Source organism: Diospyros lotus, chromosome 15 (assembly GCF_014633365.1).
Source record: "Diospyros lotus cultivar Yz01 chromosome 15, ASM1463336v1, whole genome shotgun sequence".
NCBI classification, from domain to species: domain Eukaryota; kingdom Viridiplantae; phylum Streptophyta; class Magnoliopsida; order Ericales; family Ebenaceae; genus Diospyros; species Diospyros lotus.
Genome location: NC_068352.1, coordinates 2,223,214 through 2,245,313, shown reverse-complemented (window position 1 = coordinate 2,245,313; position 22,100 = coordinate 2,223,214). Strand labels below are relative to the sequence as shown.

Below are 22,100 nucleotides of genomic sequence, written 5' to 3'. Positions count from 1 at the left end.
GTGCAGCACTTGGATCCTTTGCATTATATTGAAGAATATTGTATGATATCTTACAGATGAATCTGTTAGGAAATAAGTGTAGGTGTTCTAGATAAGCAGATAGGGCAGCATATTGTCTCAGTGACAGCATTGTGGATGCTAATGAATGTCTGAAATTATGGATTTTCTAGTATGACTGAAACATTGGTATTTATGCTAATACTGTGTGGTGAAACTAAAAACGTAAATAGTTTCCTAGGCATAGATATCAAAATCTTGATCTGGATCTTGGAATCATATGATACTATTGATCTTGATTGCACAAAAAGTAGTTTTATTTTAGGCTCTTAGTAGGTGAGGATATAGGATTGGGTAGTATTGCTATCTGGTTCTACATGTGCAATATTTTAGGTTAAAATGTGGCCAATTTGCTGTCTGTATTATGGTGGTTGGCCTTGTGGTCCAGGGGGTGATTTCCCAAATTGAGAAAATGGAGAGAGATTGTAGATTTCTTCAGTCATTGTATTCATGGGGAAAAATTCTGAGACTTTGCCAGACTGACTCCAACCAAGAGCAGACTAAATACAGGCATTTTTCTCTTCTTGTTCTTCTTTGCTGCAACAGCAACATGAGGATAGTATTTCTTCTTTTGAGATGATTGGTAAACTAAAATCCATATTGTTGAGAGTAAAATTGTAATATAAAAGATACAATTAACCTTCTATCTAAGAGCTTAAGCTTTTAGATGAGATGGTGGCTAACAAGTTAACATGGTATTAAAGTAGGCAAAGGTCTTGATTTCAAATTCGACCTCTAGCCCAATATTTAATTAGTTACACGTGTTTGGACCAGTTTTAGAGTCAAGCGTGGCCACACATGAGGGGGCATGTTGAGAGTAAAATAATAATATGAAAGATAAAGTTAACCCTCTATCTAAGAGTTTAAGCATTTAGATGAGATGGTTAACAATTTAACACATATAATCATGTGTCTTTTAATTAGGTTGAAAGATCTAGATTAAATAAGATCATAATATATTCAAGGGCTAGGATCGTAGGGTTTTTGTAGCCCTCATGTAAATATATTTTTGAGTTTCTACATAATGGCCGTCAAATTATGAATATGTATTGCAAAAGTAATTCAAACCAGAATTCTAGACCTGGTACTTTGCTTTTCACCCTTTTTTGGACTACTGATTATTCCTAAGCACAACATCAAAAGTTTACTTGTATATTCTTATTGTGTTAGGAAATTTTTATGACATTTTATCTTTTCCTCTCTTTTGTGTTCTCATTATTATTCTCAAGGAATTAGCTAAGGTGCCCATATCAGTTGCTTCAAGCAAGCTTCAGTATGTTTGATTGTTATTAGATTTTTGTTTGCTCATTTGTAGGATACCTGATGTGCATTTTTGGAGAAAAACTTACTGAAACTACACTAGCAAGTCTTCAAGATTTTGAATTTGTAGTAAGTCAACCAATAACATGAATTGCACGTATAGTTTATGTAAATGGGAATTTTTTTCTTGTCAACTCTAAAATTTATGTGCTTAATTTAGTTCTCAGATGAAGATGGTGACACCAAAAAATACTTCTATCGCACCTCCAAGACAAGAGAGTTGGATAGCCTTCTTGGAGATATGTATCACAAAATCTTAGGTGTGTTTGTTTAATTTTCTTGCCTGCTATGTGTTAGTCCCAAGGACAATTTCTATAAATGTGTGTGCTTATTGAATAAAAAATTAAATATATTGAGATAACATTGATAAACTCTAAGCAGTTGTACAGAAGGTTAGAAAGCCCTACCATTCATTTTACCATAAGCGATGCACCACTTTGCTGAGCACATGCACCACGATAATTCTTAATATAAAATCTTCTATAACCTTATTGTAGACCAATTGGAAGAGTAATGATTTGATGATTCCTTTTTTTCTGTCTGTTTTAAAGAACATGTTGATGATGATCTTTTGTTCCTTTGAAGACATGGAGAGGGCAATTACTAGAGACTTGGTGTCACGCATTCTTCTATTTGCAGCACATCTTCTCAAGGCTGTGAGTTTTGCAGCCGAACTTGATTGGTAATTTAGTTAGTTGTGCTTTATTGGCATTGTAATTTTTCTTTGAAGTTTCTGCATTTTTTATTGCTTTACATCACATATTTCCTCACTACTCCCTCAGCCTTCTATCACTTGCACTGGTTGCACGCCAAAACAATTACGTGAGGCCAATTTTGAGTATGGAGAACTTGCTTGAGATACGGAATGGAAGGTTAGACTCTATAGACCGTGTGAAGTGTCATATTCTAATAGAATTTTTTTCTTTGAAAAAAGAGGAAACAAAAAAAAAAAAAAAAATTCTCTACCTATAGTTTTCTAATAACGATTTCATCCAGACATGTCTTGCAGGAAATTACAGTAGACACCTTCATCCCAAATGATACAAAGATCGATCATGATGGTATTTCTGGTTGACTGTTCCTTATATGGTTGTCTTTGACTCAAGAAAAATCTATCTTTTTCTACCATGCTGGTTATGTTTTTAGAAACTAACAAAATCAAGTATTTTCAGGAAGGGTTAACATCATTACAGGTCCCAATTATTCGGGGAAAAGTATCTACATAAAGCAGGTAAATAGTTGTTATGTTCTTCTATAAGAAGAATATGCCTTTTTAGGTCTCTACATGCATCTGTCAGTAGATATATGTTGTGTCTAAATGCTTACATATTGCCTTTGGTGTTCATGTTAGTCCCTAATTTGAGTTCTTATGTAAAATATCCTTTTAAGTTCATTTATTCTATATGTTACATCATTAATAGTTTTATCTGTTGACATGAGAAGTTATTTTCTGTGTGTCAAACATTTGATTGTTACACTGTTTTATGTTCTGTTATGTCGGTACCTATGTACAATCTTGCTATGGAAATCCTTATTTAATAGAATTCTCTGTGTCCTGTCACAAAAATTTTGGTTATTGGCTATAAGATGGCTTTGTTGGTATTTCTTCTTATGTTTGACCCAATTAACTAAATAAATAATACTTCTTTGGTGTCCCGTAGTTATTTACCATTTAACTAAGGCATTCTATGCTTTTGTAGTATCAGGCAATACATGATGATGTTCTGTAAAATTTCCATGACCAAATCTTGTACTTGTCTCAAATCACTTTTTTTGGACATCTTGAGTTCATTTAGATACCAATACTTCTATATGATTTTACTTATGAGCTGCCACTGGTGTATGGATGCTAATATAAACTTCAATCACAAACTTAAAAATATGCTCTGTGAGATGTTTTTTCAGGTAGCTTTAATTGTTTTCCTTTCCCACATTGGAAGTTTTGTGCCAGCAGATGCTGCTACTGTGGGCTTGACTGACAGGTTTGATACTTACCTTTCCATCTTTTGGGGATAGTTTATTTCTCTGTACTTGGCTCAAATATTTTATCAAGAAAGCAAGTGTACTTAACAGACTTCTGAATAATAGGATATTCTGTGCAATGGGAAGCAAACTTATGATGGCTGAGCAGTCAACATTTATGATTGATCTGCATCAAGTAGGAATTATGCTTAGGTATACTCCAACAATTTCCTCTGAAAACTAATACAATGTACTCCAAGGATCAAAATGCAGTTTCTATGTGCTTTTTTTTAATCTCCAAAACATAAATGTTTCTAAGACATTTCTGAAACACGAGGGAAAGGATAAAAGAATTGGAAAAGCATAAACTTTTTGTTTGGAAACAAAAACTGGTATTAGTATAAATGCTATACAAGTTTAGTAATTGGAAAATTATTTTTCTAAGGTGTATTGATCTCTCAACATAAAGGTTATAATTAAATAATTGAGAAGTAAATTCAACCAGAATTAAATATTTTATGAACTGCAAGGACATATATTTTTAATTATGAATAGTCTCGAACTAAACAAATGTACAAAACAATAATTATGGCATAATTTGCGAACAAATCCTAAGACATTTTAATGTTTGACATATGCTTAGTAGAACATGGTTAATTACTTCTCTCTGTAACAAAATTTGATTGAGGAGAATGATACTAAAATTTGAACAGAATTCACATAAACCTTGACTATAAGTAGTAATAAGGCAAAAAGATAAAGGAAAATGTGATCATACAGAAAACACCTACTTCTTGCATCCTTGGCATTTGGTTTTTGTGATAAGTCCAGTAAATTCTTTTCTTGGCTGTTCAGCCTATGTTACTTCATTTTTTATGGACAGATATTGTGTATGGGAAATGATTTTCTAATTTTCTCAAATCTATTTGTCAACATTGATGATCCAAACTAATGCAGGCATGCAACTCCTCGATCTTTATGCTTGTTGGATGAATTTGGTAAAGGCACTCTTACTGAAGGTTAGCCTTCTGAATATACTTATGTGCGCAGGATGTGTCAGGCAGTAAATGTAACTTTGAAGCCATTGTAATCAGGTCATGATATTGATTTCAGATGGTGTAGGTCTACTGGGTGGAACTATGAATCATTTTGCCAATTGCTCCGACCCTCCAAAGGTTTGATACTCTGACTAGCTAAGCAACTCGAATTCATAAATAATGACTTAAATGTTAAAAAAGAATTTCTGGAGATCATCAGGTTTACATGATCCCAGAAGTATCCAAGTATAAGTATTCTGAGATCATATTTTGCACATGTTGGTTCTTTACTGCCCAACATTATGTGCCATATGACAAAGCTACTCTCATAGCTATCTTATAAAATTTTCCTTTTAGCTTTAGTGGAATCTTTCCATCACATGAAATGCCATATTCACTTTTCCGTTTTAACCAGCCTGCCCTAATTCTATGTGTAACCTCCTCATTAATCTGCCCTATCTTTTTGAATGATTGACCCAAGATATTTAAATTGGTCTTTCCTTGGAGTTGTTGTCTACTAATTGCCAACGCTCAAAATGCTAACAGAAACAACAATGAAGAACCTTCCTTTCTTTTTTGTCTTGCTTATGTTTTTTTTTTTTATTATTGGTTTAAAGAAGAAAGGGATTTGTGAATTTTGCAGTTCATTTGTGTAACAGTGTTCTATATGGTCAAAAAAGATATGGTAATAATTCAATAAGCAGTATGATAAAGATTTCTGATATTGTTGACAACAACATTCTGCATAAGTTGCATGGAAATAAATTAATCAAATAAAAAGAAAATAAGATACAGCATCTATATTGCTACCCTTGAGCAAGAGGTCATTATTTTTAGATCTTCAAAACTGTTAGAAATTCTATTATCATGTCCACATTTGTCTGTGGGGAAACTTGTAATGGAATATGCAATACTAATTTACAGGTTTTGGTCTGCACTCATTTGACCGAGATATTTTATGATAGTTGCTTACTGGAGGTATGAACTGGCATACTTTCAGGCACAGTTCTTTTGTGCTCTTTTAAATTATTACTATTTTAAGAAAGTGAGATTTTGATTTAATTCATTGATCCAGTCTGAAAAAATTAAGTATTACACCATGAGTGTGCTAAGACCAGATGACAATACAGATGTTGAAGAAATTGTATTTCTATACAGGTAAGTGATTCTTGACTGTTAAATTATTCTCAAGCAAATCTATCATAAACATGCTGCATTCATGGAGCGTTGTTGATTAGAGATCTCAGCTCTCGTTCCCCCTGCCCCCACTCTTCTGTAGATGGTGGTTTCTTTTAAGTTTTCTAATATTGGTCATTTGTCAAATTAGTCGGCATTGTCTATAGAACCTTCCCACTGTTTAAGTTTGAGAGATTATTTCATGGTGGCATGAAAATGTTGAATGTTCTGTTAGCCATACTAGTGGTTATGAGGATATTTTCGTAGACAAGTTTTAGCATGTCTTAACACCAGTAATTGATATACTCCGTGATTATTCCAAGAAATTAGTTTGATAGAATCCACTTGTCTCCTTTTTCCATGCAGGCTTGTTCCTGGACATGCACTTCTTAGCTACGGTGTGTAAATATCTTTTGTTCTGTGGCAGATACCATATATGAAATAAGTGACTCACGTAGTTCAGTTCATATCTTGCAGGGTTACATTGTGCATTACTTGCCGGTACGTTCCAAATAATATGGTCAGAATTTCAGGGCAGGATACTCTCATCTTTTGTTGTATTTCTTCAACTTGTTTGCTATTGCATTGGCAATGCAAAATATTGATTTGCTCTACAGTGACATGTACTCTTTATTTTTTTGATCGCTAAACAGGTGCTTGTTAAACTCAACATTTGGGCCTGAAGCATAAATCACATAAGCAGAGTTATAGGAGTTAGCATGACAATGTCTATTGACATTAGATTAGGAGATCGAAGCATATGAGTAGCAGAGAGCTGTCATAAATATTGTGGAGGAACTGATGTCAACTGAAGGCCTTGATGGACTAAAACTACAGAATTGAATCCATGCTCATAATTCTTTATATCACAACTAAGCATCAGGAATATTGAAGTAAAAAAAAAAAAAAAATAGATCAACAAATTTGTGTCATGTACCTGCTGTTAGTTTTGATTGTACCTTTCAATAGCATGTACACGGTTGTACTTAGAGGTTAGCCAGCAGTTGTACCTAGAAGGCTGTTAGAGGTTAGCCAGCAGTTGTACCTAGAAGGCAACAGCCTTCAGTTGTACTTGATTTAAAATATTTGGCAGCCCTATTGGTGCCAAATCACTGCTTCTTGGATCAGTATATAAGACTGATCCAGCATAATTCAAGGCGTCGAAGAGTATTATTCAGACGAATCTGGTTTCTATCTCTCTCAATTTTCCTCTCTTTCTCTCGGTTCTCCCTAATCTCTCCCCGTCTCTGTTCTTCCTGAATTCCTTCCCCATTTCTTCTGATCTATCTCCCTCAATTCCTTCCAATTATCTCTTAAAACCCCAGAATAAACCCTAGGTACATGACAATTTGGAGGTGTCTGCTGTTAATGATGTGCAAGCATGACATACATTGAGGTCATTGCATTAACATTTGTATTACCTTTGTCCTGTATCTTCTGTTTTGTTTTGTTGAGATGGCCACATGGTCTGTTAGAGAACTGTAGATTCTGGGGAAATATCAGTTTGCTTGCACACGAAATGAGGTCATTTCTGCAAGGCATAGAATTAAACCAGGCAGGCACATCAGTATTATTCAGTGTTTCAGTGCATGCCCCCCCCCCCCCCCCCCCCCCCCTTCTTTCTTTCCTCTTGGAACTCTTAAAAATGCCCTGTAAAACCCAGTGAGGTCAGAACTGTATTTCTCTATTCTGCTTACTGTGTTAGTGTTTAATCCGATAACAATACTCGTATTCCTCATCTATTGCAAGATGTTTAATAGATGCTCTGAACAGGTGTTCCTGAGGAAGTTATAAAGAGAGCAGCATTCGTGTTAGATGCCATCGGAACAAATAAGCACATTGAGCGAGTCCGCAACGAGAAGATATCAGCTCAAGATCAGCAATACCAGGTGCCATGTCTTCAGAAGCTGGGTTTCAGGCTCTATTAATTTGAGTTTTCCAATCTCTTTCATATTAAAACTTTTTTTTTTCTTTTTTGAACCAAATGCAGGATGCAGTTGACAAGATGTTAAACTTTGATGCTCTCAAGGGAGATCTTAACCTCTTCTTCCAGGATATCTTTCCTCATTAAATTTTCCTGAAAACACGAGAGCGGCCCTCATCTTTGCCCATCTATGAATTCATGAGTACAGGTAAGTTGGAGCTTGTCATGATTTCCTCCACATTTAGGATTTTCGCAATGAACTGCTAAGATCGAAAATTGTTCTTCTTTTGGCATCAATATTTGAGCAGTATAATCAGTTTCTATCTGATCAAAGAATTTTGCAATTTGGCATATCTGTTATCTTGATTGATGACATACATAAATGCATAAAAATATAGTTCCATATGCCCAATTCATTTGAGAAATTGTTGGTTGAATTATTTGGATGAATATGTATTCGACTGAACTTTGGATCGTCTCAAAAAATAGCTATGGTTTTATCCTCTGTGATATAGAAATAAGGCCGTTTACATGTATAAAGTTGTTTATCCCACTAAGTTTATGCGGCAATTAGCTGCCTAACATTTATGGGGATTGCAAACTGCTGCGATCCATTGAAAACCGTGTTGATAAAAAAGCGAGCTGCTGCTTCTGTGGGATGGTAGAGATCCCAGAAGACATGGTCACTTCTGTTGGAGCAGTAGCTGGAGACTGGTATGCAAGGAACTTCGGCTCTTAGGTTTCCCAACCCACAACATGCAGCTTTCACTTCAGTAAATCCTGAAATAGAACAAAGATAGAAGTCCCCACATTATCAAGTACATGTTTATGCACACTCTGATGCATGTTGGTTGCCAAAGAACCAAATCTAGGCAAAAAGTAGAGCGACTTAACCTTATGTTTTAACACTATAAAACTGCATCTCCTTCATTACATGTGGCCTTCTGCTTTTCAAGGATTAGAAAGATTATTTTTGTATGTACTCTTACATATTTACTTTTGTTAAAAAAATGTTCAATATCTCGAACTCGTGACTTCTCATAATCTTATTGTCACTACTAATACTCACTTTTCTAAGAATCAAAAGTGTCATTTTGGTATACAATTTTACTTCATTGCTATCCACAATCTTATCCTTACTTTTATATAAGAAAATTATTTTTATAACTCAAATCCATGACCAAAAATGGGAAAAGTCTTGGGAGCCCGAGAGGGTTACTGAGAGCCTTACAAAAAGGGGGCAAAAAGACAAAATTGTCCCCTCAAACTTTGCAAATTTGCAAAGCATTGTCCCTGCCCTTACTGTACTCACTCCCCTTCCATGGCCGCGCCTCCGTTGCCTTCTCCTTTTCGCGATGCCTCGCTGTCGTCGGGAGGCGAGAAGAGGCGGCGATGGCAGCGAGGTGACGGCCGTGAGGCCACGAGGCGTCGCAAAAAAGAGAAGGCAGCGGAGGTGCGGCCATGGGAGGGAACGAGCAAAGAGCAAGGGCAATACTTTGCAAATTTGCAAAGTTTGAGGGGTTAATTTTATCTTTTTGCCCCCTTTCTGTAAGGCGCTCGATAAGCGCGTCTGACTCTGTAGTAAAACTCTTAGAAATGACACATGACATTAGTGGCGCCATTAATGGTCGCTCTCATAGTAATTAATGCCATGTATGTATAATTTTCATGGGAATAAGTAAAGGATGTATATATACCGTAGGTGGTAGGTCTCTGAACAAAGCTATCAAAGACATTGTAGGTGTCAACGTAGGAGTAGTCCATGTCCTTGAGCTCTGACTTGAGCGCCTGAAGCATCAACTTGAGGCCGTCGTTATACTTAGAAGACCAGTAATTGGCTTCCTCATTGCACTCTCCACTCTTGTTCTGATTCCTCTGTGAGGGGCAACACCCTATTGACCCTACCCCAAGAATCACATACTTGCGTGCACCAAAATCATGCATCCGCTGATCCAACCAACACAATAATAAGAAGAGGGCATTGCGGCATTTGGGTATCATTGCCCAAAAGGGTCGGCTTAAAATGAAAGATGCAGTGCACAAATAATAAGGGTGTAGTGTAACACGAAAGAATATAATAATATAAAAATAAAATAGCATGATGCAATTTGGGTGTAGAAGCATCGACATCCTTGGAGTGCCTTAGAATTACCCATATAGAAGATGATGATTTTTTCTTTTTACATATTTCTATATAAAAATAGTATTAAAATAGTGTAATGATGATTATTTTCCTAATTGTAAATTATTTGAATAAGTACTTTCTTTTCGAGTAACTCATCCAAAAAAAAATGTCACTTTTAATTAGTTTGATTTTGAATTATTCTAAAAATTTTAATTTTCAAAAATTCATTTCTTATTATTTCAAATTCATAGTGTACGCGACAGTTATGGTATAATTTTAATAAAAAAATAGTGACAATGTAACATGATAATAGATTTCAAAATTAGGAGATAAATAGGTAAAAACTTAAAAAAAAATTAATAAACAATTTCAAAAATAAGAAAAATTTTGACTGTGTTATTCAACTTTTATTCGGCCTTTCTATTCTAATATGAGAAAAAAAAAGAATATTTGAATATAAATATGGAATCATATTTCAATAGTATTTTACCATCAAGTTTTTAAAGACAGTTGTTATCAAATTCTTTTAATTAGAATTAAAAATAAAAAAATAATTTTGATTAAGTTATAAAATCATGTTAATGTTAAATACAAAAAGATAATATTAGGCAAGGTGTACCTTTAGGCCTTGTTTTAGGGTGAGGGCCATGGAATCGACGTACTGCTGTGGCGGGGTCTTCTTGGGAAGATCGGACCCAGATTTGAAGTAGCCGAGCAGATCGTTGCTCCCAATCACGACGGTGAAGAGGGACCTCGATAGGTGGTCCAGCGCAGGCCCGGATCCCAGCTCTTGTACCAGATTCTCGTACACAATCGAGTGGTACTCTATTTGCTTCGTTAACGGAATCGATTGTCTCTGCATATAGATAAATAAATGAGGAGGGTCAGGGTGGGGAAACAAACGAGAATGTTACGCTGCAACATAACTGGGATTTAGAAAAAGAAATCACCACAATTTAACGTGGCATTTGGTGTATTCTTAATTTTTATTTTTTTAAATATTATTTTTTGAAAATTATATTCAAGAAAAAAAATAAAATTCTTGTGTTTGGCGTGCATGAAAGAATATGAATTAAAATCTTAAAAAAGTAACATTGTTGTGTTTATATATAATAAAAATTATATATTATATATTATAATACCAAATTTTTTTTTTGTACGTAATGCCACCTAAGTGTTTATTTAGTTTCACGAAATAATTTTTGTTTTTTTATAAAACATTACTTTTGAGAATTTTTAAATGTTTTAAAAATAAATGCTATGTCTTTTTAAAATATAAAAATATCGATTGGAGTTGTCTTTTAAATTTCTTAGACTAACTAATATGTCCTAATTTCCTAAATCTCTTCAACATATATGTTATATATTGATGTGGAATTCAATCCTATTTGGATCTCATCATTTGGTGGAACAAATGAAAATGAATGAAATAAGGTTCTTCTCATATGGAGGAAACTTTAGTAATAAAATAAAATAAAATGAAAATTGATAATAATAATAATTTTCATCTATTCGTTCTATATGCCTTTTATGTTTTATCACTCCCAATTTGGGAGGAAAAAAAAATAAAATGATAATGGGAGAAAATTTCAATATATGTTTTTGATAACATTAATGCTAATAACTTTTTAAAAATTTAAATTTATCCTTAATTCTATGACACTGCCTCTTTTCTTTAAAAAGAAATTAATAGGTATTTGCTATTGGGTAGGTGCTAAGTTGCTTAATGATTAAAAAATATTAAATATATTACTAATCAATGTATGTTTATTATACTTTATTTTTGAATTTAAACATTTTTCATGCCAACTATGGGTATGGGTGTGTTACCATACCACTAAATAATTTATTGATAACACTTTACTCTTTATGTAATTATGACATAAGAATTTAAGGTGTAATTAAATAATTATATTTTTGTAGGAATAACAATTTCTTGGGTTAGGAGGCTCATGCGCCCACCTGACCCAACTCGTTAAATATTTATTTAGACCAATAAATATCACATCACTAAATTTTAGAAATCTGATAAATTACTTTTAACAGCTTCCTGGGATCAAATAGGACAGTGAACGACTCTGCCTAGAAAATTTTGAATTTGAGAAGTCAAGCCATGCATCAAGCAATATAGTAGTAATTTCACTACGGCCTCATTTACTTAATATTTTTACCTGATTTATGGCTAAGTGCGCAACGCGTTTTTGATAGCCAAGTAAGGTCCCATTGCATCAGTATATTCTAAAAGTCCGGGAATAGAAGAAAAAGACACAAAATTGAGTTGATTTTGACTTACATATCGTTCGTCGGTGCCGTTGAAGATTCCGGCACCTCCCGAGGCAAAGCTAACGCCGGTGATCGGAAACCCGCCGCTCTTGTTAGATTTCGATGCAAGATATGGTGGTGAAGTCTGTAATCCCACTTTCTCAGCTGCCCAACAATTAATTAGTTTCCAAATAAATAAACTATTTTCTCAATAAATTTCCATCTTGAATAAAACTTTTGATCTAAAAAAAGAAAAAAAAACAAGGGGAAAAAACATAATTGCACTAATCTTAGATCATAAATATTTTACCAGAAAAAAATACTTACAAAAGTTTATGCAAAAATAGTATTGCTAAAGTCACGTAATTGTGATTTTTTGCTTTTTTTAATAATGATGATGTTTAATGATTTATATAACTATATATTGACTAAATTTTACTTAAATTTCTAGTAATTTGAATTATTTTTATAAAAACTCATGTGGCTTTATAAATAAGTAATGGAGAAGCAGCAGGCCTAATTTCTATACGATATATGGTCAAGTGACGCAAATGGAATAAACCCAACCCATTAAGTTTTAAGTTTTACAAAGATGAGTTCATGATAACCTTTTCAACTATGCCTAGATACTATCTATGGGATTGATCGGTATTACACATGTAGGCTTCGATTACATCATCATTATTACACACTTTACCCTTACACCTAAGATAGTCTTATTGTGAGAGACCAACAAGGACCTAAATATGAGAGAAGATGGTTGTTGAGGGTGGTTAGGGTCGATCATTAAGGTTTGTTTCGATGTGAACATTTACAGAAAGAAGAGCAAGACTAATTCTGCTAGTATGCATTTGATGCTCAAGTTAAAGTTAATATAGAGTGAATGATAAGAGTATAACGAACACTTATAAGTCATATAATTTAGTTATAAACGAAGTGAGTTGAGATATTCGGAGTTAACTTCGAAGTTCCTACAAACGATTATCTTGAACTAACTAAGAATTTGTTGGGTCGGATTGAGATGACATCGAACTTTGCTAATAGAGGTCATATTAAAGTGAAGTGTATCGAGATATTCAAGAGTTATATTTGAGGTTCTCAAGCTCGATTATCTTGAATTGACAAAGAATTAATTTGATCAAATAGAGATAACTCTGAATTTCTACTATAAAGACTAAATTTTTTATTATTAAGACTCGAGAATTGAATTTTATTGACTCATCTTTTAAATTTGAGTTAAATAAAATGACAATCACCTTTTTATTATTTGTCAACAAGACACATGCAAATACATGAGTTGTTCTTTAAAGGTAGCTTAATAAATTTACTTCATCCTTGAAGACAAGATTTTTCTCTATATATTCCAACATTCATGTCACTAAAACTATCACTCCCATCAATTTTTAAAATTTATATACTATTCAGTGACTCTTTTTTGATAAAAAAACAATAACTGATTAACTAAACATGAAAAGGTACAGTCAATGAGGACCCCACAACCACACACAAAAACAGCGATACAAAGACATCCCTAGAACAATTCAATGAAATGATGACGTATGTTTAGAAAGAGAAGAAATTAGAAGAGAAAAGGAAAAATAAATGATCAAGTAAAACTGCAAAGTTTGTTAATGAAAATTCCTGTGACCGAAATGAACTCAAGTGAAAATTCTGGTGAGATTCATTCAACAGCTAATAGCAGCTTAAAAACTCAGATCGACATCATTTATTGAACAACGAAGTAAATAAACAATGATTTTTTGATTTTATTCTATAACTTAATTTAATAATTTTATTAAATACAAAATTCAATATTCTTTTATATTGATTTTTAACAATAAGTAGTGATAAACGCGCCGCATAATAATTTATCTGCTGTTACAGTTACAGATGATCACATCACGAGAGAGAGAGAGAGAGAGAGAGAGAGAGAGAGAGAGAGCGGGGGGGGGTATGCTACGAGTACGAGAATTTGAGGAGACAGAAATGTTCACTCAACGCGATTGCTGCAGGAACTCAACGTAAAAGCAACAATAAAAGTAAAAAGGCAAAGAGAAAGAAGGCGCGGAATTATATATGCGAAAAGTATAAAGAAATCAATCATCCATCCAAGATTCCCCGTCGAATCATAAAGTCCGATCGAACTAACTCGATCGAAAAGATATTAAGAAAGTGAATGCAGTAATTAAAGTTAACTTTAATCTGAAGTTGTAATTTCTACAGGTCAGGCCGATCGAGAATTACCTAGAAAATCGGCAATATTCTTGCCGTTGCTGAAGCGTCCTGTCGGCTTCTTGCCGGGATAGTCGACGCCGTTGTGCGGGAAATCGGCTTTGGCGAGCGAGAGCTTCAGGTGATTGTTGTTGCCGACGTCCACCAGGGAGTCGCCGAACACGTAAACGGCCGGAACTTGTGGTTGAGCTCCGGCGAGAGTATCGGAGAAGATGAAGACCAAGTCCAGGAAGCAGAGGAACCAGAGACAGAAAGCCGTTCCCATTCCTTCCTGAAACCGAATCGAAACCGAAACCAAGGCCTTGGCGTTGGCGGTGCTGAGTGGAGCTGAAGTGGATAGAACATAGCCCTTTATAAAGGCCAGCAAAGCAAAATAAAATAAAATAAAATAATAAAATAAAAATAGTTGTCAGACTCTTTTAAATAATTTTTTATTAGCTTTTCTCTTAATATAAATGATATCTTTTAAAATTAAATATTTTTAGAAAAATAATTGCGGTCGGTGCTGGACTTGCGCGTGGCGGAAATGTGAAAGCCGGATCCGGACGTGTTGAGTTTGACTGGGGCTGTGGGCCCCATCCCTTTGACAATTTATGAGTGACTTGTCACGTTATGTGTGATCTCCTTTTATATTTTGTTTGTATAAATTAATTTAAATAAAAATACATTAAGTGGATTTAATAGTTATAATTTATTTTTAAAAAATATTTTTATATAACAATAAGATTATTTAAGAAATATATTTTTTATAACTAAAAATATCATTAAAAGTAATCAGAAAAAAGTCTATAACTTGAGATTAGGGTATATCCTGAGTCTCACGATAAAAAATTAAATTAAAATATTTAAATAATTAATAAAAATATATAATTTTTCTAACATTAAGAGAGAAAATATGTACAATCGTCAAAGAAAATCTTTATCAGCGTTACCTTTTGAATTCATTTAGAAAAACTATTACTTTAAATGTAAATTTATTAACATTTAAAGTTTGTTATATCATTGGTATATGAGTCGAAGTTGTATTACTTTTTTTTTTGTAATTAATTATTATTTTATTTCAAAACATTAAAATAAACTCTATCAACAAATTTTGAATTCTTGACTTTTAAATTAGAATTAACTTAATTTTATCACTATACAAAATCTTATATTTACTTAAATTTTCTCTAAAAATCCACATGATTGTGGAGTCCAAATCTATTGTCCCTATTTATTGTTCTCGTAGTTGTCTTCCCAATAAAAGTAATCCACATCACTAAATTAATACACGCCACCAAACAAAGATTATCCCAAACTAATAGTAAAAAACTTGACGTTCTTCTTCCAAAATTCATTCTACAATTAACTGAAAAAAATCCATCTTTTCATCTTCCCTTCTCATTCAATTTCGTCTTCTTTTAAAATCCATTTTGCAATTGATAGGAAAATCAGTTAACGATTTTTCTTCCAAATTCCATTTTACAATTAACACGATTTTCTATTCTTTCTCTTCTTCAGCAAAATGTTCGTCTTCTTTCTGAAATTAAATCATCTCTTCTTTGATGAACTCACAATTTCCTCTATCATCTCACATAAATTCCTTCCTTCAACAATGAATTTTTAATTAATTTCAAGAAAACCGAATGGGATTACAAAATGGCTATGTTTCTTTCTTTTCTCATTTAAAGCTACTTGGTTGGTCGATTTCATCTCGAAATAGCATAATCTCATTTTGAAAGAGTTGTTCCAAATATCGAAACTCATTTTAAAAGAGTTGTGGGCATTGTGGCTCAAATTGGGGAGGAGACGGGAGATAGAGAAGTAATGCACACCAGCTGTTTGAAAAAATGACGTAGTTAGTCTTGAACATGAGAGATGTAAATGAAAATGAGATGCTTGTAGAGTATTTGTATTGGTGGCTTATTGGGAGATGAAAATGAGGTGATTGAATATTGATTGGAACTTAATTAAGACTTGATGGTACTTATTCTATTAGTACCTATCATCATAAAGACTTGAAGCCAATTTCTGAGTCTAAAGAGGCTACACTGCTTGAATATAATGAAGCATCAACCATGAAAATGGGACACAACATAGCCTCATCCAATGAGGCAGTGCTGTCACTTGAAGATAATCAAGCAACAATTATATATATGAATTATGCCACTGAAGATAATCTTAAAATTTTACAGGAAGAGAAGGACCAAATGGTAAATCAAGAACAAAAATATTTTGAGCCTGTACATGAAGCAATGGAAGAAAGAAAAATATAGTTTGTGCATCATAAAAAATTACTAGATTTAAACTTGGAGCTTGAAAATGTGTACATTAGCAAGAAGTCTCTGGAGTTTGCAAGAATTTCTGTGAGATGTTGATGGAAGAGATATTGTGGGTGTGAATGTTTGAGTCAATCCTGTTAACTTGTGTACCACGTTTGGACTCATGTTGATCTGGTCTTTGCAAGGTCACGTCAAATTATCTTTTAATTTTAAAAGTCATCTTAGCTATCGGATACAGTTAATTTCTCTGAAAATTGTAAAATATTTATTCACACAGGTGGTTTGTTATGATGCACACAAATATTTTGGGCTTTGTTTTATTATTTTTGAAATGTCAAAAAAATATTTTTAAACTTTTTTTCTAATTTTAAAATTATTTTGAGTCCTTTTATAATATTAAAAAAAATATTGAAAACGCGTTTTCATCCGTGAACATGTTAGAGATGGAATAGGCTAAAGATAAAACTTTTTTTTGTCTCTAACACAAAAATTTTAAATTTATTATTTGTATTATGTTTAATTATTTTTTAATTTTTTAATTTATTTTAAATTAATAAGTCATGTTTCAATAGAATTTATGTTTATTTTTTGATTGAATAACTATTTTTATATTAAAAATTATATTTATAAAAAGCTCTTATATTTTTTTATTTACTCATTTTCAGGCATTTCTGTTTCTTATTTTTAAGAAAATATTATTTTTTCATTTTAGTTTTTATTTTGTATCATATTTGTTTCCTATTTTCATTTCCATGCAATCTAGATACTTTGTATGATAAGAAAAGTATTTTATATAATCTAAATAGTATGTATCATCAGAGGAGAGCAAAAGTTCAGTTTACTTGAATTAATTGTCAGTTCGACTCGATTTTTTTCTTGTATTGATTCAATTTTTTTTTTTTTTTTTTTTTGCATCGGTTTGGTTCAGTTAATTTTTCTCAAAAGTTCAATTTTTTGGTTTTCAGTTTGATTTTTTGGTTAGAAGAACCAAACTAACCGAACTGACCAAATCTAAAATGATATTATTTTGATATTTATAAAACGACGTCATTTTATTCGATTTTGTGTAATTTCTATTGGTGACTTCAAGTTTCTTTGATTTTTTTTTCATTTCTTCGGTTTAATCAATTCGGTTTAATTTTTTCAATTATCGGTTGTTTGATTTTTTTGATTAATGATCAGTTGGTTCAGTTGTGCTCATCAGTTCAATTTAATTGATTAGTAAATTTTGATCTGTTTGATAACTGAACTAACTATTTGTACACTTCTATGTATCATCATATTTGTTGTGTAATACCTTTTTTATATTATATAAAACTCTTTTCGTGTATTAAGGTTGCAAACCATGAATAGAATTCAAGAATTGAATGTGGATCATTAATGGTGGCAAAATTTAGAACCTCTAGAGCAATCTAAATGCACGTTCAAACAAGTGTGAACAAACCCTTTGGGTTTTTCTTCCTTCCCTTTGATAATTCTTTTTATTATTTTATTTGGGAGAAGACCCGACAACAAGAGCTAGATGGTTAAGTAGATAGATACAAGAGACGTACGTTAAGTTTAAGGAAAAATCAGGAAAAAGGATGACTAGCCATGTTTATTCTGTTCAATGATAGTTGATAATTGGGAAAAAAATAATAATTAGTGGATTGTAAGTTCAATGTTTCAGTCAATGGGGAAATAAAGAAAGTCTTTTGTTCAAAAAATGCGACTAACAAATGAGTTTTAAGTGGGCTTCTTCACGTCTTCTTCGCAATTGCAACATGGATTTGTATCTCTTATTTTGAATTAGAGATGAGTTGTCTTATCTTGATAAATATATTTTTTATTCACGTAAAATGTAAATTTATTTTAAATTAAAAATAAATTATTTTTAGATATATTTTATTATTTTAATTATTTATGTCTTAAAAGCTTAGGTGATATTCTTTTTGTGTTTCAATTTTTCAGTTTTGAGTTTTGAATTCATTTTTAATTTTGTGTTTTAAGTGTCTATTTTGAAAATTTTAAAAATACGTTCTTTTTATCATTCTAAAAAATTATTTCTTAAAATAGAAAATTGGAAAACACGTTTATTTTAAAATTTTGTAAAATGTTATTTTATGATATTTTATTTAAAAAAATTGATTCAAAGTAAATTATAAATATTTATTAATAAGTTATAAATTTAATTTAAAAAATTTAAAATATAATATTAGAGATAACTAATAATTTAATCATATGTAATGTATTAAAATTACAAAATACTTCCTAAAATTATTTTTAATTTGACTCAACTATTAATTTCATAATAATTTTTTTTATCAACAAATTGAAATTATCTACAGATTTAGATTATCACAACATAAATATTAAAAAAAATTATAAATCATAAAAGTCAAGGAAGGAAGAATGGCAGAGGTCGTGTGAGGCGGTGAATGAAGGAAGAAATGGCAGAGGCGGTGGCGGAAGGAAGAAATGGCAAAGGGCGGTGGCTGTGGCAGGCATGGACGGCGGATCTGGGCGTGGTGGTGGCAGTGGCGGGCGTGGACAATGGATTTGGGTGAGGCGGTGAAGGAAGGAAGAAATGGAAGAGGCGGTGGCGGAAGGAAGAAATGGCAGAGGTGGTAGCGGAATGAAGAAATGGTAGAGGGCGGTGGCGATGGCGGGCGTGGACGGCGGATCTGGGCGTGGCGGTGGTGGGCGTGGACGACGGATCTAGGCGTGGCGGGCGTGGATGGTAGTGATGGCAGTGACGACCGAGCTTGAAGAGAAAGAGAAGGGAGAAGAGAGCTGGAAGAGAAGAGGCTGAGCTTGAAGAGAAGGAGAAGGGAGAAAAGAGTTGGAAGAGAAAATGACCAAGAGGTGTTTTCCATGTTTTGGAATTTTTCACTGGTTTTGGCTGAAAACGGCCAAAACAGGATTTTGTTGTTTTGAGTTTTGTGTGTAAATTTTTTTTGTGTTTAGAAAAATGCATTTTTGAGAATGGGTAAGTAAACACGTTTTGGGTGTTTTGAAAAATCGAAAACAAAAAACGGCCCGAAAACAACAAAGAGAACAGGCCCTTATATTTGAATTTTCATATTTTGATAAATATATTTCTTTCTTATGTAAAAAGTAAATTTATTTTAAATTAAAAGTGAATTACTTTTAAACATGTTTCCTTATTTTAATTATTTGTGTCTCAAAAGCTTATATTTGAATTTTCAAAGATTGATTTCTCATACAAAAAGTAAATTTATTTTGAATTAAATATGAGTTATTTTTAGACATATTTTCTTATTTTGTTTCTTGTTATTTGACAAAATCTAAACAATTTTTGAATTTCAAATTTCACATTAACCCTTTTAGTTAGTTTGTTTGGAAGGTGTATATATATAGGGTAAGTATGGAAACTCAAGGTAGAACAAACTTAATAGAGTATTTAAACAAGAGTGAGAATGTTTAAAGTATTGGAAGTGTGCTAGCTGATGGAATTCTCAACCGTTGGTGACTTGTTTGTAATTGTCTCTAATTGTAAGTTTGTTACTTTTACTCACTTATTGTGTAAGGGAATTGTATTTGCTAGTAGTGTGCTAGTAATTCTTGCTTAGACAAGGAATTGTATATATTGGTTCTAGTTTTAATTAAAAGCTAATATTCATTCTTTCTAATGAAACCTTAAGATAAGTCTTGGGAGAAAAGATTAGGCTCTTTAGAGTTGAATCTTTATAAATTTCTCGTGTTTTTTGTAGTTGTGTGATTTTATTATTATCAATCTTACTACAATCATCATATATTAAGATAAAAAATTTAAGAATTTTTAAAAGAGTTAAAATTATTAATTTTTAAAAAATCTAATTCACCCCCCTCTTATGTATTTTTCTCGACAACAATTTCAACGTTAGAACTAGAAAAGAGTAAAAGTTTGATTTATCTGAATTAATTGAACTCATCGGTTCAATTTGATATTTTTCTTACATCGGTTCAATTCAATTCATTTTTCTTAAAGTTCAGTTTTTGATTTTCGATTTGAGTTTTTGGGTTGGAATAATCGAACTAACTAAATTTTAAAATGATGTTGTTTTGATGTTTATAATTGTTTTATTCAATTTTGTGTGTTTTCTATTAGTTGTTTGGATTTTCTTCAATTTTTTTGTGTTTCTTCAATTTAATCAATTTGTTCTTTGATTCGGTTTAATCGAGTAATAGATTTCAATTAATTTGATAATCGAACCGACCGTTTGCACGTACCCATATATCATCATATTTGTTGTGTAATATATTATTTATAATATATAAAACTCTTTTCGTGTATTAAGGTTGCAAACCATGAATAGTATTCAAGAACTGAATGTGGATCATTGTGGCAAAATTTAGAACCTCTAGAGCAATCTAAATGCTCGTTCAAACAAGTGTGAACAAACCCTTTGGGTTTTTCTTCCTTCCCTTTGATAATTCTTTTTATTATTATTTTTTATTTGGAAGAAGACCCGACAACAAGAGCTAGATGGTTAAGTATATAGATACAAGAGACGTTAAGTTTAAGGAAAAATCAGGAAAAATGATGACTAGCCATGTTTATTCTGTTCAATGATAGTTGATAATTGGGAAAAAAATAATAATTAGTGGATTCTAAGTTCAATGTTTCAGTCAATGGGGAAAGAAAGAAATCTTTAGTTCAAAAAAATGGGACTAACAAATGAGTTTTAGGTGGGCTTCTTCACATCTTCTTCGCAATTGCAACAACACTGAATATGTATATCCTTCAATAACACTATTCTTATTCTTTTTCTCTTCCTCTTCTCTCCCTTCCCCCACTTTTGCGCACGACCTTCCCTCCTTCCCCCTTGGTCTTGTTTCAGCGTAGAGGAACGAAAGAAGAAAGAAGACTTTCTATCTCCAAATTTAATTCAAACGTAAATTTCTTCTTAGGTGTAAAATATGTTGGTCTTTTAGGATATGGCTACTAGGGAGGTGAATTGAGTGATTAATTTTTTTTTAATTTTAATAAATATTCTTAATTAATGATTTTATGAAAAAATATATATTTGATAGATATAATAAATTATGTTTGAAATTAATAATAAATGTAAGTCACAAGAAATAACAAAAATAAATAAATGAGGCACAAGATAATTTATAATGGTTCGGTATCTCCACACACACCTAGTTCATTTTTCCAAAGTCTCGATAATTGAATAGCCAAAATTTGAAAACAGTCAATCTCGATACTTTTGTCTTTGATATCTTTGAACAAATGTATAAGTCACTTTGCTCAACTTTCTTTTAGAACAACACAAATATATATTTCGTATATATCTGTACCATCTATTGCTCCATCATAAAAACTAAGGTCAACCTTAGTTCACTAAGATTAATATAGTTGTCAACTAATTCCTCATGGCGTTGATGAGCTAACGCTCTATTGAAACGTGTGATGAAATCAATCAATAAGTTATTTTTGTTGACATATCTCTTCAAAAATGAGTAACTGTTCTCAACCCTTTGGTTGCTAGACATTCCTGCACTGAATACATATTTGACATACGCTAGCACTCCTCGATTGCATATTTCGTACATGTTGATCAACCATTCATTATTGCCCAAATTGGTGGTCTCTATTATCTCAGTCCATCGCTATTCAAACTATTTAATGATATTTATCAGCTTGTGATATTGTTCCTTATACAGCATGGTGTTGATTTTTTCAAAAAACTTGTTCAAAATATGCCACAAGCAAAATCGGTGTAGAATGAATGGCAACCATCGAGATAGCCTTTGAA

The 22,100-nt window shown here is 32.4% G+C and overlaps 2 protein-coding genes across 5 annotated transcripts in view; one reads left to right on the top strand and one right to left on the bottom strand.

The window, feature by feature from the left end:
- Nucleotides 1-7,881, top strand: part of LOC127792411 (DNA mismatch repair protein MSH5) — a 55,046-nt gene extending 47,165 nt beyond the window's left edge. For 3 of the 4 annotated variants that reach the window (XM_052322886.1, XM_052322889.1, XM_052322885.1), the window contains 16 exons: nucleotides 1,373-1,446; nucleotides 1,538-1,637; nucleotides 1,963-2,059; nucleotides 2,160-2,249; nucleotides 2,374-2,438; nucleotides 2,550-2,608; nucleotides 3,283-3,359; nucleotides 3,466-3,552; nucleotides 4,297-4,358; nucleotides 4,453-4,514; nucleotides 5,301-5,354; nucleotides 5,452-5,534; nucleotides 5,919-5,950; nucleotides 6,030-6,053; nucleotides 7,326-7,441; nucleotides 7,543-7,881. In XM_052322886.1, coding sequence (XP_052178846.1) covers nucleotides 1,373-1,446; nucleotides 1,538-1,637; nucleotides 1,963-2,059; nucleotides 2,160-2,249; nucleotides 2,374-2,438; nucleotides 2,550-2,608; nucleotides 3,283-3,359; nucleotides 3,466-3,552; nucleotides 4,297-4,358; nucleotides 4,453-4,514; nucleotides 5,301-5,354; nucleotides 5,452-5,534; nucleotides 5,919-5,950; nucleotides 6,030-6,053; nucleotides 7,326-7,441; nucleotides 7,543-7,623 — 1,163 coding nt within the window. In that variant the 3' untranslated portion in view covers nucleotides 7,624-7,881. The remainder of the gene's footprint in view (nucleotides 1-1,372; nucleotides 1,447-1,537; nucleotides 1,638-1,962; nucleotides 2,060-2,159; nucleotides 2,250-2,373; nucleotides 2,439-2,549; nucleotides 2,609-3,282; nucleotides 3,360-3,465; nucleotides 3,553-4,296; nucleotides 4,359-4,452; nucleotides 4,515-5,300; nucleotides 5,355-5,451; nucleotides 5,535-5,918; nucleotides 5,951-6,029; nucleotides 6,054-7,325; nucleotides 7,442-7,542) is intronic. The other variant, XM_052322887.1, reaches the window with a different exon arrangement.
- Nucleotides 7,882-7,956: 75 nt separating this feature from the next.
- On the bottom strand, nucleotides 7,957-14,409 carry LOC127792414 (GDSL esterase/lipase At5g55050-like). Its single transcript, XM_052322897.1, has 5 exons — nucleotides 14,108-14,409; nucleotides 11,895-12,028; nucleotides 10,221-10,457; nucleotides 9,174-9,423; nucleotides 7,957-8,256 (listed from the first exon to the last, which is right to left on the bottom strand). Exons 1-5 carry the CDS (start codon nucleotides 14,358-14,360, stop codon nucleotides 8,036-8,038), a joined length of 1,095 nt encoding a protein of 364 aa, XP_052178857.1. The 5' UTR covers nucleotides 14,361-14,409; the 3' UTR covers nucleotides 7,957-8,035.
- Nucleotides 14,410-22,100: the final 7,691 nt, after the last annotated feature.